Source organism: Tachyglossus aculeatus, chromosome 1 (assembly GCF_015852505.1).
Source record: "Tachyglossus aculeatus isolate mTacAcu1 chromosome 1, mTacAcu1.pri, whole genome shotgun sequence".
Classification (NCBI taxonomy): Eukaryota; Metazoa; Chordata; class Mammalia; order Monotremata; family Tachyglossidae; genus Tachyglossus; species Tachyglossus aculeatus.
The window spans coordinates 85,099,043-85,116,787 of NC_052066.1; the positions used below are offsets into that span (position 1 = coordinate 85,099,043).

The 17,745-nt window shown below is 43.8% G+C and overlaps 1 protein-coding gene across 1 annotated transcript in view; it reads right to left on the reverse strand.

The window, feature by feature from the left end:
* Nucleotides 1–8,063: 8,063 nt before the first annotated feature.
* Nucleotides 8,064–17,745, reverse strand: part of RBP1 (retinol binding protein 1) — a 70,142-nt gene continuing 60,460 nt past the window's right edge. The window contains exons 3-4 of the mRNA XM_038746076.1: nt 11,460–11,561; nt 8,064–8,654 (exon numbers count right to left, since the gene is read on the reverse strand). Coding sequence (XP_038602004.1) covers nt 8,601–8,654; nt 11,460–11,561 — 156 coding nt within the window. The 3' untranslated portion in view covers nt 8,064–8,600. The remainder of the gene's footprint in view (nt 8,655–11,459; nt 11,562–17,745) is intronic.

Sequence of the window (17,745 nt, forward strand, 5' to 3'; positions counted from 1 at the left end):
GCACTTGGATCTGTGAGAAGCAGCGAGGCTCAGTGGAAAGAGCACAGGCTTTGGAGTCAGAGGTCATGGGTTCAAATCCCAGCTCCTCCAACTGTCAGCTGTGTGACTTGGGGCAAGTCAAAGAGAAGCACAGTGGCTCACTGGAAAGGGAGGGAATGCACAGACACTCACAAAGGAGACTTGTCTTGATGTCCAGATTTCTCTCACTCTCTACTTGGCATTTACCTGTAAATAGCACTTGGATCTGTGAGAAGCAGCATGGCTCAGTGGAAAGAGCACAGGCTTTGGAGTCAGAGGTCATGGGTTCAAATCCCAGCTCCTCCAACTGTCAGCTGTGTGACTTTGGGCAAGTCAAAGAGAAGCACAGTGGCTCACTGGAAAGAGCAGGGGCTTTGGAGTCAGAGTTCATGGGTTCAAATCCTGGTTTTGCCAATTGTCAGCTGTGTGACTTTGGGCAAGTCACAACTTCTCTGGGCCTCAATTACCTCATTTGTAAAATGGGGTAAGGAGTGTGAGCCCCACATGGGACAGCCTGATCAACTTGTAACCTCCCCAGCACTTAGAACAGTGCTTTGCACATAGTAAGTGCTTAATAAATGCCATCATTATTATTATTACTTCTCTGTGCCTCAGTTACCTCATCTGTAAAATGGGGATTAAGACTGTGAGCCCCACATGGGACAACCTGATCACCTTGTATCCCCCCAGGGCTTAGAACAGTGCTTTGCACATAGTAAGCACTTAACAAATACCATCATTATCTGTGGCTTTTGGTTATGCAATCTACATGTCTACAATGCTCCGCACACAGTAAGCATTCAGTAAATAGTATGAGTGCTTCTTGTATGAGACGCAGTGTGGTTTAGTGGAAAGAGCACAGGCTTGGGAGTTGGGGATCATGGGTTCTAATCCTGGCTCCGCCACTTGTCAGCCGTGTGACTTTGGGCAAGTCACTTCACTTCTCTGTGCCTCAGTTACCTCATCTAGAAAATAGGGATTAAGAATGCAAGCCCCCTGTGGGACATCCTGATCACCATGTAACCTCCCCAGCACTTAGAACAGTGCTTTGCACATAGTAAGCACTTAATAAATGCCATTATCATTATTATTATTATACGATCATGGGCTTGGGAGTTGGGGATCGTGGCTACTAATCCTGACTCCGCCACTTGTCAGCTGTGTGACTTTGGGCAAATCACTTCACTTCTCTGTGCCTCAGTTACCTCATCTGTAAAATGGGGATTAAGGCTGTGAGCCCACATGGGACAACTTGATTACCCTGTATCTATCCCAGGACTTAGAACAGTGCTTGGCACATAGTAAGTGCTTAACAAATACCATTATTATTATTATTACTAATAATAATACATACAATTAATTGATTGTTTGATTTGGCATTCACCTCACCCTCAGCCCCACGGTAATGTCCTGTCATGCTGTCAGAGAGGCCACAGTAAGGTACATATCCATAAATTATTTATTTATATTAATGTCTGTCTTCCCCTCTAAACTGTAAGCTAATTGTGGGCAGGGAATGTGGCTAGCATATTGATTGTATTGAACTCTCCCAATCTCTTAGCACAGTGCTGTGCAACCTAGTAAGTGCTCAGCAAATACTACTGATTGACTGATCGAATGAAATGCTATTATTGGCACTAGAGTGAAAAGCCCTTGTGGGGTAGGGATCATATCCATTAACTCTATTGTACTCTCTCAAGAGCTCAGAACAGTCCTCTGCACCCAGTAAATGCTCAATAAACATTACCGATTGAGAGGTCACCTCCTCCAAGAGGCCTTCCCAGACTGAGCCCCCTTTTTCCTCTCCTCCTCCCCATCCCCCCGCTCTACCTCCTTCCCCTCCCCACAGCGCTTGTATATATTTGTACAGATTTATTACTCTATTTTACTTGTACATATTTACTATTCTATTTATTTTGTTAATGATGTGCATATAGCTTTAATTCTATTTGTTCTGATGATTTTGACAAGAGTCTCACCTGTCACCCCCTCACCCACTGCTACTTTTGGGTTGTCACAACTCCTCAAGCCCATAGTCTTGGCATTATCTTTGATTCCTCTCTCTCATCCAACTTTTTATTTTGTTTTGTTGTCTGTCTTCCCCTTCTAGACTGTGAGCCCATTGTTGGGTAGGGACCATCCCTATATTTTGCTGACTTGTACTTCCCAAACAGTACACTGCTCTGCACACAGTAAGCGCTCAATAAATATGATTGAATGAATGAAGGAATTGAGGTCGGTTTTACCTAGAGTCCCTTCACTTCCCAGGCATGTTTCCTTCATTCATTTATTCATTCATTCATTCAATCATTCAGTCAGTCAGTCAGTCAGTCAATCGTATTTATTGAGGGCCTACTGTGTGCAGAGCACTGTACTAAGCACTTGGGAAGTACAAGTTGTTCTCTTCTTTCCACACTTCAACTCTGCCCCTTTAGTTCGTAACCGTCTGGAAGGTAGAGACCCTTAATCCCACCTCTGCCACTTGTCTGCTGTGTGACCTTGGGCAAGTCATTTCACTTCTCTAGGCCTCAGTTACCTCATCTATAAAATGGAAGTTGAGAATGTGAACCGCCACATGAGGCAGGGACTGTTTCCAACCTGATTTGTTTGTATCCACCCCAGTGCTTAGTACAGTGCCTGGCATATAGTAAGTGCTTAGCAAATACTATTATTACTTTCATACTATAGGCCCAGTAAATGTTGCTGTTATCACTAGTGAGGATATTCACACAGAACTGAGGAGGAAAGCCGGGCTGAGGTTGAGGGATTCCTAGGTGGGGCAGAAGAGCTAGATTGCCGGGACAGTAATGCATGGGGCAGAGGGAGTCAGAAATAGTCACCGCGAACAATCAAGGGATTAGTGCAGGAAAGAAAGTGCATGAAGGTAAGGAGCTGGGGTTCAGCACACAGGGCCCTGGGTCCACACCAAGGTGGATACCAAATGGGGCTTAAGGACTGGCCTAGAGGGAAAATTGAGAGAAAGGTCTCAAGATTTCCAAATGGAGTGGGCCCATTTCATTCATTCATTAATTCAATCGTATTTATTGAGCACTTACTGTGTGCAGAACACTGTACTATTTCACGTGGGAACCCAAGCCCCAAGCTCCCATCATCCACCTATTTAAGTAAGGACACCCCACAAGAGCAGAAGCTCCAAGATACTCCTAAGCTATTATTGTTATCAAGTCGTATTCGATTCATAGCGCCTCTGTGGATATATTTTCTCCAGAGCATCTTGTCTTCTGGCATAATCCGTAACCTTTCTAACAGTTCTTTCATTATCGTTGCTATGGTCTCTATCCATCTGGCTGCTGGTCTGCCTCTTCCACGCTTTCCCTGGACTTTGCTTAGCATTAGTGTCTTCTCCAGAGAATTAGTCCTCCTGATTATGTGTCCAGAATATGCTAATCCAAGTCGAGCAATTTGGCCTTCCAAAGACTACTTTGACTTAATTTGCTCCAGAAGTTTGTTTTTTGGGCAGTCCATGGCAGTTTGTACCCCAAAACTAACCATCCAGAGCACAGTTTGCTTGGAAATCTGGACACCTCAGCAACCCCAACCATCCTTGCCCAGCTTTTTAAGATGGTGAGCTCCCAAGGGACAGGGATCTGGTCTAATTTTTTCCAGTGCTTAGTACAGTGCTCTGCTCCTAATAAATACTATTACTACTACCTGGCACAATCCCACTCTGGAAGGAGGGCTGGTGAGAGCTATGTCTGTGTGTGTGTTAGTGTGTTGTGAATGCTTTATGTGGGAAACAGAGAGAGAGAGAAAGAGAGAGAGAAAGGGGAAGAAAAATATAATCACAAACAAGGAACACAAACACAAAAGTGAGGAAGTCAGAAGAAAAGTAAACACAAAATACCCAGAAGTGATGAAGGGTAGAAAAGGGAACTGAATTGGAATGAAGAAATAAGTAACACATAACTTTTTTCAAGTCCTCCTATGAAGTTTTCACAGTCCTTAGCCTCACAGTTGGGTTGAATGGGGAACTTGACAAATTGATGTTTAAAAGACAATTACGTGGGATGAAATGTACAAAAGTAGGACATTTTCCAGGATCCTTTACCGTGCAGTTCAGGAAGTTAAAGCTTGAGATTAACCCATATGTTCTGAACCATTTGGATACTATTTTTTTCAGCTGTAGAACCATTCTTCACCCAGGTGCTCTCTCTCCTTCTCCCTCTCTACCTCATGATTTTCCTTCTTCCTCATCACTTTCGTCTCTCCCCAGGTCCCCTGCTTCTCCAAGCCTTGCTTCCTACCACCTCTAAATCTCTCCCTTGACCCATCCTGCATTCCTAGCTCCTCACTCGGGAGGCTCAGGCCTCTCTTTCCCAGCATCACCAATCCTAATCATCAATCGTATTTATTGAGCGCTTACTGCGTGCAGAGCACTGTATTAAGCGCTTGGGAAGCCGCTTTCCCCAGGGCTCACAGCACTCGGTCTCCTGCAACCCCTAGACTTGCCGCTATTCTCCCCATTCATTCATTCATTCATTCAATTGTATTTATTGAGCGCTTACCGTCTGCAGAGCACTATATTAAGCGCTTGGGAAGTACAAATAGGCAACATATAGAGATGGTCCCTACTCAACAACGGGCTTACAGTATAGAAGGAGGAGACAGACAACAGAACAAAACAATTAGGCAGGTGTAAAGCCCCTCTGAAACCACATTTTGTCCAGGAGTCCAGGAGGCCTTTCTTGATTAATCTCTCATCAGCAGCATGGTGCAGTGGCTAGCATATGGGCCTGAAAATCAAGAAGATCATGGGTTCCAATCCCGGCTCTGCCACGGGTCTGCTATGTGACCTTGGGCAAATCATTTCACCTCTCTGGGCCACAGTTACCTCAAATGTAAAATGGTGATTGAGACTGTGAGCACCATATGTGGCAGGAATCGTTTCCAACTCAGTTTGCTTGCATCCAACACGGCGCTTAGTAAGTGCCTGGCACACAGGAGGCGTTTAACCAATGCTAGAGTTATTATTGTTATTATAATTATCCTCGCCCTGTTTCTCCCTCTACAGCCACTTCGGAACTTCCATGTCACTCACGTATTTGGGTGCTCTAAGACTGTGAGCCCCAGGAGGGACGAGAACTGTGCCTAATTCCCACCTGTGAATTTTGGCCCACTGCCCCTGCTTAATAAATACTATTACTACTACTGTTTCTCACTTTTCTCCTTTACCCAGACCCTGTTGCACATATGTACATATATTTACTATTTCTTTTCCATACTTACAATTTATTTTAGTGGCCATTTCCCATGACAGACTGTAAGATCCTTAAGGGATCATGTTCAGTGTGGTATTAAAGTTACTCTAGTTACAAATGTATGTTTGTGCAAAGTTGTCTGTCCTTCGACAACACTTCAACCCTCATGTATTGACAGCTTCTTTTAGCTCTTCGGGTTGCGTTTATCTGCGCATGCTATGATGTCAATGTTCCTTCCTCCCACTTGTAAATCCTTCTGGACCTGTTTCTCCCACGTTTATTTGCAGCTCTTCGAGGACAGTGATTGCTCACCCCTCTAAACTGTAAGCGCGTTGTGGGCAGGGAATGTGTATGTTTACCTCCTTCCTCGCCCCACAACACCTGTATACATGTATATATATTTGTATGTATTTATTACCCTATTTTACTTGTACATATTTATTCTATTTATTTTATTTTGTTAACATGTTTTGTTTTGTTGTCTGTCTCCCCCTTCTAGACTGTGAGCCCGCTGTTAGGTAGGGACCATCTCTATATGTTGCCAACTTGTACTTCCCAAGCGCTTAATACAATGCTCTGCACACAGTAAGCGCTCAATAAATATGATTGAATGAATGAATGTATGAATCTTGTACTTTCCCAAGCTCTTAATACAGTGCTCTGCATACAAAAAATATGATTGAATGCATAATTGAATGAATGTCTATGGAGAAGAGGTGTTGCTCAGTGGATAGAGCATGAGCCTGGGAATCAGCAGGACCTGGGTTCTAATTCCGGCTCTGCCGCTTGTCTGCTGTGTGACTTTGGGCAAGTCACTTCAGTTCCCTGGGCCTCAGTTACATCATCTGTAAAATGGGGATGGAGATTGGGAGCCCCATGTGGGACATGGACTGTTCAACCCATTTACCTTGCATCTATCCCAGTGCTTAGTATAGTGTCTGGCTCACAGTAAGCACTTAAATACCATAATTGTTATTATTATTATTATTATTTTTATTAACTCAACTGTGGGCTCCCAAATGCTACTGCAGTACTCTGCACATTAGGAATTCAATGAAGAGAGAAGCAGTGTGATCTAGTGGAAAGAGCAGGGACTTGGGAGTCAGAGGACCTGGGTTCTAACTCCGGCACCACTACTTGCCTATTGGATAACCTAGCACAAGTCGCAACTTCTCTGTGCCTCAGTCTCCTCATCTGTAAAAATGGGGATTCAATGCATGTTCTCCCTTCTCCTTAGGCTATGAGGCCAATGTGGAACAAGCTCATGGGTTCTAATCCCAGCTCTGCCACTTGTCTGCTGTGTGACCTTGGGCAAGTCACTTTACTTCTCTGGGCCTCAGGTATCTCATCTGTAAAATGGGGATTGAGAATGCGAGCCCCACGTGGGACAGGGACTGGGTCAACCCTATTTGCTGGTATCCCCCTTAGTGCTTAATACAGTGACTGGCACATAATAAGTATTCCACAAATATCACAATTATTATTATCCAATCTCAATAGCTTGCATCTAACCCAGCACTTAGGACTGTGCTTGACATAGTCAGCACTTAGCAAAAAACATAATGATCATTTATCAAGTATTAAATATAAATCACTAATTAATTCTAGGTCTTTCTCTTGGCCTTCTTATTTTTGTTCCCCTCCAGCTTTTTTATCCTGTCTCTTCTCCCAGTATTGATCTATTTCTATTTTTCTACTGATCTCATACCTTTCCTTTGTTGGATATTCAACTCATGTTTCTTCTTCCTTGATTTTCCCCATCTTCTCCATTGCTAAGGTCTATTTTCTCTCCTCCTACTTCCCACCCCCTCCAATGGCTCTTCTCTGTTATTTTCTTCCTGCAGCTTTCCCTTTTCCTTTTATTTTTTTTTTCTTTTCCAGCCTTCCCTAACCTTGTTTCCCTGTTTCCTTCCTCTTTTGGTATCACGTCATCCTTTTTTAATGGTATTTGCTAAGCCATCACCATGTACCCAAACCTGTACTGAGTATTGGGACAGATATAAAATAATCAGATTGGACACAGTCCATATCCCACGTGGGGCTCCATTTTACAGATGAGGTGACTGGGGTACAGAGCAGTTAAATCAGTTGACCAAGGTCACACAGTAGACAAGTGGAAGAGCCAAAATTAGAACCCAGGTCCTTCTGGCTCCCAGATCTGTGCTCTAACTACTAGGTGACACTGGTTCTCTAAAGCATAAAACTGAACAGTCACTGTGCTGTATGTGTCTCCCATTTTCAGGATTTTAGACCCAGAGGTGGCATCAAAACACGCTACTTGGGAGAAGTAGGCAGCATTTTACAATTTTGGCTATCACATTATCTGATTTGTTAATATAGTTTGGACACGGTGGTGTCCATAATGTTAGATGGATTTCTCACTGACCACTTACTGAAGAAAGTGACAGCGCCTGAAAATGGCATTAAAAATTCATTTGTCCCTTGTGTAATCAAGTCATTAAAGGTAAGAAATTCAAGTTTATGATTTCCCATTTATCACTAAGGCTGCTTGAAATCAGAATTATCTTACTTCAACTGTATTTTGGCTAAATTGTTGGATTACTGGTCAGGAAACATGTTTATCAATTTTTTTTTTATATTGTACTACCCCAAGTCCTTAGCATAGTGTTCTACACATGGTAAGTACTCAGTAAATATGATTGGTTGATTACTAAATGTTTTCATGACAAAATATTAATACAGTCTACTACTACCACAAAAATGGAATTCAATTCATATTCTCTCCGGGCTATGTGTTGAGTGGAAAATTTGGTTTTGTTTGTTCCTCAGAAAACATGAGGCTTTTGTTAAAGGTGACAACTTCCAAAGTGTGTGAGATTACTTTATTTTTCACTCCATCACTGTGTAACAAATGCCCCGAGATCCAAAGAGCTGTATAGAAAGTTCTCTTTCTCCAATTCGACCTTGGGAACATTTGAAATGTAGCAACCCTAGACAAATAATTCTATTAATTCTGTCTTGAGATGCCTCATTGGTCCACTGTCTCTAAGCCTTAGGCTGGTTCAATTATTTTACGGACCTTTTCCCCAACTAAGGATGAATGATTGATTGATTGACTGACGATGTGGACCACTTAGTACAGTTGAAGAAAAACCCATAAACAGTAGTTTTAAACATTTTTCTTTAAACTTTCTAATGACAATAATGTTCAGAAAGAAGAGATCCTTCATGTTTTCAGCAAGGGAAATCTGTGAAAGCAAGGGACGAGTCCTGACTACAGATAAAACAGAAGTGTTACAATCTCAAGAAAACACCTGCACACTAAAATGAGGAGAAGCTTGGAGACATCCATGATTTCTGTTCTGTTCTCCTGCAGAGGACGAGCATCTTGGCCGAAGAAGTTCACTGGACCTTCTTAAAGACTTGCTTGCACATGACATCGCCTACTCTCATTTCCTGAAAAGCAAACACAATATATAATTATAACTCTGACAGACAATGCCTAAAACCCACTGCATGACTGTCTTAATGGAGGTCTTTCTTCCTCACACCATGATTCCTCTGCATTGCAGATCAAAATTTGGGGGATAAATATTGCCTGTTGTTCGGGTTTTGAATTAATGTTTCCTAGTGGTGTGAAGTATAGTGGTGAAGATGCTGTGTGAAGAGAAGCCGCAGGGCTTAGTGGACAGACCATGGGCCTGGAGGTCATGGGTTCTAATTCCATGAATGGTGGTGTGAAGAAGTGGTTCAAAAGATCCACCCTTTCCTCTCCATCCAAACCGTTACCTTGTTGGTTCAATCTCTCATTCTATCCCGACTGAATTGCTGCATCAGCCTCCTTTCTGATCTCCCATCCTCCTGTCTCTCCCCACTTCAGTCTATACTTCACTCTGCTGCCCAGATTATCTTTCTTTAGAAACGCCCCGGGCATGTCACTCCTCTCCTCAAAAATCTCCAGTGGTTGCCTATCAACCTTCGAATCAAGCAAAAACTCCTCACTCTCGGCTTCAAAGCTCTCCCATCACCTCTCCCCCTCCTACCTCATCTCCCTTCTCTCCTTCTACAGCCCAGCCTACATCTTCCACTCCTCTGCCACTAGCCTCCTCACTGTACCTCGTTCTCGCCTGTCCCGCCGTCGACCTCCAGCCCACGTCCTTCCCCTGGCCTGGAATGCCCTCCCTCCACACATCCTCCAAACTAGCTCTCTTCCTCCCTTCAAAGCCCTACTGAGAGGCTCACCTTCTCCAGGAGGCCTTCCTAGGCTGAGCCCCCCTTCTCCTCTGCTCCTCCTCCCCTCCCCATCACCCCTACTCCCTCTCTCTGCTCTACCCCTTCCCTGCCCCACGGCACTTGTGTATATTTGTACATATTTATTATTCTATTTATTTAATTAATGATGTGCATGTAGCTATAATTCTATTTATCTATTTTGATGCTATTGATGCCTGTCTACTTGTTTTGTTCTGTTGTTTGTCTCCCCCTTCTAGACTGTGAGCCTGTTGTTGGGTAGGGACCCTCTCTATATGTTGCTAAGTTATACTTCCCAAGCGCTTAGCACAGTGCTCTGTACACAGTAAGCGCTCAATAAATATGATTGAATGAATGAATGAATGGTGTGAAGAGAAGCCACGAAGAGAAGTGGAAGAGGCTCCCACAATTGCTAGCTGTGTGACTTTGGGCAAGTCACTTCACTTCTCTGTGCCTCAGTGACCTCATCTGGAAAATGGGGATTAAGACTGTGAGCCCCCCATGGGACAACCTGATCACCTCGTAACCTCCCCAGCACTTAGAACAGTGCTTTGCACATAGTAAGCACTTAATAAATGCCATTATTATTATTCTCATAATATTTAGAGGTCTCAACCTGCCATTATTACTATTATTATTCTCATAATATTTAGAGGTCTCAACCTGGTCAGCAATGGCTTAAGAAACATCCTCAAACTGTAGGGAATGCAATTGGAGAATTACATGGAAGAAATCTTCCAGGGGACAGAGCAAGGTGGGACTCACGTAGCCTTAGTTCTTATACTACTTATAATGATGGTATTTGTTAAGCACTTACTATATGCCAAGCACTGTTCTAAGCGTTGGGGGAGATACTACTCAGTCACAGAAGCAAGATCCTGTTGAATCTACTGAAGCCTTCCCTATGGCCCTGAGTTCTTTCTTGCAGAGTGCCTTATTTCAAGCAGAGTTGCTATCATCATTTGTTTTTTTCCTTTAGAGAGGAGATTAAGTTTCTTTCAGGAGGAAAGCACATTTTACCAGAGTTGCAACAAAGTTTAAGGAAATCCCCATAGATTCCCCTCTTGATAAACAAGATTAAATATGGGTTCAGGGAAAAAGAGAAATCTGATGGAAAAAATGGGGAAAACATTTTGGAGTGCTGAAACTCTGTCTCCTTGTTTTATGGATGCAATGCACATTCAGGCCTTAATTACACATTTCATCTAAAACCTGGTGTAGATTATCTATTTCCTCCAAGTGGTTGTAGGGCAGCAGCATGGGCTAGTGGTTAGAGTACGGCCCTGGGCATCAGAATGACCTGAGTTCTAATTCCTGCTGTGTGGCCTTGGGCAACTCACTTAACTTCTCTGTGCTTCAGTTACCTCATCTGTGAAATGGGGATTAAAACAGGGACTGTGTCCAACCTGACTGTCTCGTATCTGCACCAGTGCTTAGAACAGTGCTTGGCAAGTTATTAAGTGCCTCACAAATACCATTATTATTATTAGTAGTAGTAGTAGCAGAACACTGAACATGGATGAGCCTAGGAAGCATTGTTTTATAATTGAAGCACAGAAATACAATTATTTTGATACTTTAAGTGCCTTCCATTTGAAAGGCCCAGATAATTCAGGTCAAAGAATATCTCGGGGAACTTAGATAACCTGTGGGTCAAGATACGGCCTGAGATTAACCAGGATCGGTGTTGGTGCAATGTCTGGTTGGGATATAATTCTGCTCTGATGGGTCCCTTGAATAAAGTAGTCAAACTGATGTATCAAAGATTGGCCAGTGAACTCACAGATTACTTGCATTTAGAAAATGCCTTTTACATAAAGGGCAAGGAAGAATAATAGCACTGCAGGAGATTATTGCTTTAGAGACAAGTAAAGTGCAACACCAACGCTTAATTACTCCACAGTAGGCTCAGATAATGTGTAGCAACCTGTGTGATATTAAATGTATCCGTGTGAATAAAGGAAAAAAAAAAAAGAGAGAAGGCATTTAAAATTCAGCACATGCACGTACCAGGTGCAGTTCATCTCCTTCGATCCACTGAGTCCATCCACGTCCTTCCTTTTCCCCTTTCTGTACACAAAGAAGTTTATCTCCATCCCAAGTCACGTTAGTCTAACAAAGAGGCAGAATGTTTTGTCCTTTAATAATAAGCATTATTGTGTTGTTCAGTTTTATCTATTATTCTAGGGTGAATTTCATTACAGAGAATCTACAAAGCAACCCATAATAGATATTGTAATCACTTCGGCTAATTAAAAAGGATAAATCACCCCAAAAGTTATGAAAGTGTCTGAAATTTCATTAGAAAGAGCAATTCGCTACCAAGGAAAAAGTTATTGTGTTGACCAACGGAGGACATTTTGGGTCAGGGAAAAATCAAAATCCCTTGATTCCTGGAGGGAGATGTCAAGGTGGGAGATTTTCATAAGGAGCATGTAAATACTTGGGTTTCTTTTAAGGAAACTAACAGAAGAAAGCAGTGACCGTCTTTTGTTGCCATGTATCATTTCCTTCTTGTTGGGAGCTACGCACAGTGAGCACAGGTGACCACAGTTAAACTGATGATTAAACCCCCATCTTTTCACCACACCTCTTGTGAAATACCCCAACTCTTCTCTTTTTTCTCAATTAGACCCTACTTTCATTCAGTCATATTTATTGAGCACTTACTATATTCAGAGCACTGTACTAAGCGCTTGGAAAGTACAATTTGGCAACAAATAGAGACAATCCCTACCCAACAACAGGCTGAGAGTCAAGAAGAATAATTATGGTACTTGTTAAGCACTTACTTGGTGCCAAGCACTTTTCTAAGTGCTGGGGCAGTTACAAGTTTGTTAGATTGGACACAGTCCCTGTCCCACATAGGGTTCACACTCTTAATCCCCATTTTACAGATGCGGTAACTGAGACCCAGAGAAGTGAAGTATCTTGCCCAAGGTCACACAGCAGACACGTGGTAGAGCCAGGATTAGAACCCATGACCTTCTGACTCTCAGGCCTGTGCTCTATCTACTAAGCCACACTCAACAACAAAGAATCAATTTCCCTTCAAATGCCTTCCCAAAAATCTTGGTGCTTTCACGCACTCAGATAAAGAGTGACACTTATTTTATTTCAATTCTGCCAACTGATAATCTTTTTTCTGGGAATCATCGCTTATATGACAGCTCTCACTGAGAGATGCTGGGTTCTCATAATGCCGCTCTCCGATATTGATGCATTTTCCTTTTAGTTTGAGAATTCATCCTTTAGGTCTTCCTAATTAATGCAGGGGCCAGATTAATTCAGGGGCTCACCCTCTCAGTCAACCAACCCATGTCATGAATTGAGTTTTTACTGTGAGCAGAGCACTGTACTATAAGTACTTGGGAGAGGATAATAGATTTGAGAGATGCGATCCCTGCTCCCGAGGAGCTTACCCATCTAGTGATAGAGAAGCAGCATGGCTCAGTGGAAAGAGCACGGGCTTTGGAGTCAGGGGTCATGGGTTCGAATCCCAGCTTCGCCACATGTCTGCTGTGTGACCTTGGGCAAGTCACTTAACTTCTTTGAGCCATCTGTAAAATGGGGATTAAGACTGTGAGCCCCACGTGGGACAACCTGATCGCCTTGTAACCTCTCCAGTGCTTAGAACAGTGCTTTGCACATAGTAAGTGCTTAATAAATGTCATTATTATTAAGATACAGTGAGTAGACTGGCATTAGAGGAGCAACCTGATCACCTTGCTTCCCCCCCCCCAGCACTTAGAACAGTGCTTTGCACATAGTAAGCGCTTAACAAATGCCATCATTATTTATTATTATTTAGTGGGGGAGGCAGATGTTGAAATTAACTGGGGCCCCTGGCTAAAAGATGGCTTCCAAACACTCCTGCCAAGTACAGCGGGATGGAGCGAGCATTCCCCACTAACCACCCCCACCTTCAATCAATCAATGGTATTCATTGAGCATTTCCTTTGGGTAGAGTACTGTACTAAGCGCTTTGGAGAGTACAATACAACAGAGTTGGTAGTGAGCAGTGGAACTCCCTCCCCCTCCTCTGGGCCTACAGCTCTGACTTGTAGCTGGGGCCAGTGCATAGGAGCCATTCATCCATTCATTCATTCATTCATTCAATCGTATTTATTGAGCGCTTACTGTGTGCACAGCACTGTACTAAGCGCTTGGGAAGTACAAGATAGCAACATATAGAGACAGCTCATCATCAATCATATTTATTGAGCGCTTACTATGTGCAGAGCACTGTACTAAGCTCAGAGATCCCAGGCTCAACTGGCCCCCCAGCCTGGCAGGGAGAGAGAAGCAGCTCTCATCCCACCTTCATTCTCCCCCTTTTAATAACAATAATAATAATAACTCTGGTATTTGTTAAGCACTTACTAGGTGCCAGGAGCTGTACTAGGCGCTGGACTGGATATCAGCAAATTGGGTTGGACAAGGTCCATGGCCCATATGGAGCTCACAGTCTTAATTCCCATTTTACAGATGAGGTACCTGAGGCACCGGGAGGTTAAGTGACTCACCCAAGGTCTCATAGCAGACAAATGGCAGAGCTGCGATTAGAACCCATGACCTTCTGACAACCAGGCCCTTGCTCTATCATTCATTCATTCATTTGTATTTATTGAGCGCTTACTGTGTGCAGAGCACTGTACTAAGTGCTTGGGAAGCACAAGTTGGCAACATATAGAGACGGTCCCTACCCAACAGCGGGCTCACAGTCTAGAAGGGGGAGACAGACAGCAAAACAAAACATGTGGACAGGTGTCATCAGAACAAATAGGTGGTCTATCCTTAATGGTAGGAGACAGGTCAAGAAAACCAACCATCACACACTTCCTCCCAAATCCTCCTGCCTCTGATGGAGATCCAATACTGGACTGGACCAACTGGTATAAGCACTCAACACATACCAATCAATTGATCAATCAATCGTATTTATTGAGCGCTTACTGTGTGCAGAGCACTGTACTAAGCGCTTGGGAAGCACAAGTTGGCAACATATAGAGACAGTCCCTACCGAACAGCGGGCTCACAGTCTAGAAGGGGGAGACAGACAACAAAACAAAACATGTGGACAGGTGTCGTCAGAACAAATAGGTGGTCTATCCTTAATGGTAGGAGACAGGTCAAGAAAACCAACCATCACACACTTCCTCCCAAATCCTCTTGCATCTGATGGAGATCCAATTTTTAGATTTCTAGATTTTAGATTTTTAGACTGTGAGCCCACTGTTGGGTAGGGACTGTCTCTATATGTTGCCAACTTGTACTTCCCAAGCGCTTAGTACAATGCTTCTGCACACAGTAAGCGCTCAATAAATACGATTGATGATGATGATGATGATCCAATACTGGACTGGACCAACTGTTATAAGCACTCAACACATAGCAGTGATTGATCGGCCACTGGGCTATCCCAGTAATGGCAGTGCTTATGTTCTTATTCCTTACCCAGAAGCACCTCGCTTTTAACACAGTTATCCCGAGATTCCCTCCAAAAAATTGGCTTTTTCCTACTCTACACTGTAAAGTCCTTATGGGCAGGGAATGTGTCCGTTTATTGTTACACTGTATTTTCCCAAGAGCTTCTACAGTGTTCTGCACACAATAAGTGCTCAATAATTATGACTGAAGGGATGAATGAATGAATGAATGCATCATTCAATCAATCAATCGTATTTATTGAGTGCTTATTGTGTGCAGAGCACTGTACTAAGCACTTGGGAAGTACAAGTCGGCAACACATAGAGACAGTCCCTACCCAACAGCGTGCTCACAGTCTAGAAGGGGGAGACAGAGAACAAAACCAAACATACTAATAAAATAAAATAAAAAGAATAGATATGTACAAGCAAGATAAATAGAGTAATAAATATGTACAAACCTATATACATATATACAGGTGCTGTGGGGAAGGTAAGGAGGTAAGATGGGGGGGATGGAGAGGGGGACAAGGGGGAGAGGAAGGAAGGGGCTCAGTCTGGAAAGGCCTCCTGGAGGAGGTGAGCTCTCAGTAGGGCCTTGAAGGGAGGAAGAGAGCTAGCTTGGCGGATGGGCAGAGGGAGGAGAGGGGCTGATGCATGCAGGTATCAGCCCATGTCTACGTCCTCCCCCTGGCCTGGAATGCCCTCCCTCCACACATCCACCAAGCTAGCTCTCTTCCTCCCTTCAAAGCCCAACTGAGAGCTCACCTCCTCCAGGAGGCCTTCCCAGACTGAGCCTCCTTTTTCCTCTCCTCCTCCCCATCCCCCCCGCCCTACCTCCTTCCCCTCCCCACAGCACCTGTATATATGTTTGTACAGATTTATTACTCTATTTATTTTACTTGTACGTATTTACTATTCTATTTATTTTGTTAATGATGTGCATTTAGCTTTAATTCTATTTGTTCTGATGACTTGACACCTGTCCACATGTTTTGCTTTGTTGTCTGTCTCCCCCTTCCAGACCGTGAGCCTGTTGTTGGGTAGGGACCGTCTCTATATGTTGCCAACTTGTACTTCCCAAGCGCTTAGTACAGTGCTCTGCACATAGTAAGCACTCAATAAATACGATTGATTGAATGAATGAATGAATCAGCCTTCTTGCTGGCCTCCCTGCCTCCTGTTGCTTCCCACTACAGTTCATACTTCACTCTGCTGTAGAGATCATTTCCATGTGGGGCAACTTGATCGCCTTGTATCCCCCTCCCAGTGCTTAGAACAGTGCTTTGTACATAGTAAGCGCTTAACAAATACCATGAGAAGCAGCGTGCCTCAGTGGAAAGAGCCCGGGCTTTGGAGTCAGAGGTCACAGGTTCAAATCCCGGCTCTGCCAATTGTCAGCTGTGTGACTTTGGGTAAGTCACTTAACTTTTCTGTGCCTCAGTTACCTCATCTATAAAATGGGGATTAAGACTGTAAGCCCCCTGCGGGACAATCTGATCACCTTGTAACAGTGCTTTGCACATAGTAAGCGCTTAATAAATGCCATTATTATTACTATTATTATTACAAAACCATCCAGTCCATGTTTTTTTACTCCTCAAGAACCTCCAACAGTTGGCCACCCACTTGGTTGCCCACTCACTTGCGAATCAAACAGAAACTCTCTACCATTGGCTCATTACACAATCACCTTGCCCTCACCTACCTTACCTCGCTGCTCTCCTTCCACGGCTCAGCCCGCAAACCTCATTCCTCTAATGCTAACCTACTCACTGTACTTCGATGTCGTCTATCTCACCTTACCCATGCCCATGTCCTGCCTCTGGTCCGGCACTCCCTCCCACTTCATATCCAACAGACAGTCACTCTCCCCAACAACTTAAAAGCACATCTCCTCCGAGGGGCTTTCTCCAACTAAACCCTCATTTCCTTAATTCCCACTCTCTTATACACTGCCCCTGCATTTGGATTTGCACCCTTTATTCAACCTGCCCTCAACCCCACAGCCCTTAGATACATATTCATCATTTATTTAATTATAGTATCATCTCCCCATGTAGGCTGTAAGCTTGATGTGGGCAGGGAGTGTTTACCAGCTCTGTTTATATTACACTCTCCCCAGCACTTAGTACAGTGCTCTGCATGCAATCAATCAATCGTATTTATTGAGCGCTTACTGTGTGCAGAGCACTGTACTAAGCGCTTGGGAAGTACAAGTTGGCAACATACAGAGACAGTCCCTACCCAACAGTGGGCTCACAGTCTAAAAGTGCAGTAAGTACTTAACTGATCGATTGATTACTCTACCCCAAAACCTGGACTGAGTGGGAAGAATTCTGAGTGGGGGTTGATCTCCTCCAGCTTCAGCCCTAACAAAGCCCTGGCTCCATTCATTCCTTCAAGCGCATTTATTGAGCGCTTACTGTGTGCAGAGCACTGTACTAAGCGCTGCCAGGGAACACCATCACTCCAACCGCTGGCCCCATCACTTAGCATTAGCTAGTCTTCACCGACAGTAGCATTAATTATCGTGGGATTAGTCAATAAATTGTGGGACTGGCTGGGGACACACATTAGTCCCTGTTGAGCTGGGAGATTCAGGAACAGGGGAGCCAGTCTGGGGTCAGGGGAGGTCCTATGCAGGGTGCCAATCAGTACAGCTGGGGAGACAGGTGCAGCATGGCCTAATGACTAGACCACAGGTTTGGGAGTCAGAAAGTGATGGGTTCTAATCCCGGCTCCACCACTTGTCTGCTGTGTGACCCTCAGCAAGTCACTTCACTTCTCTGGACGTCAGTTACCTCATCTGCAAAATGGGGATTAAGACTGTGACGCCACATAGGACAACTGTTTATCTTGTATCT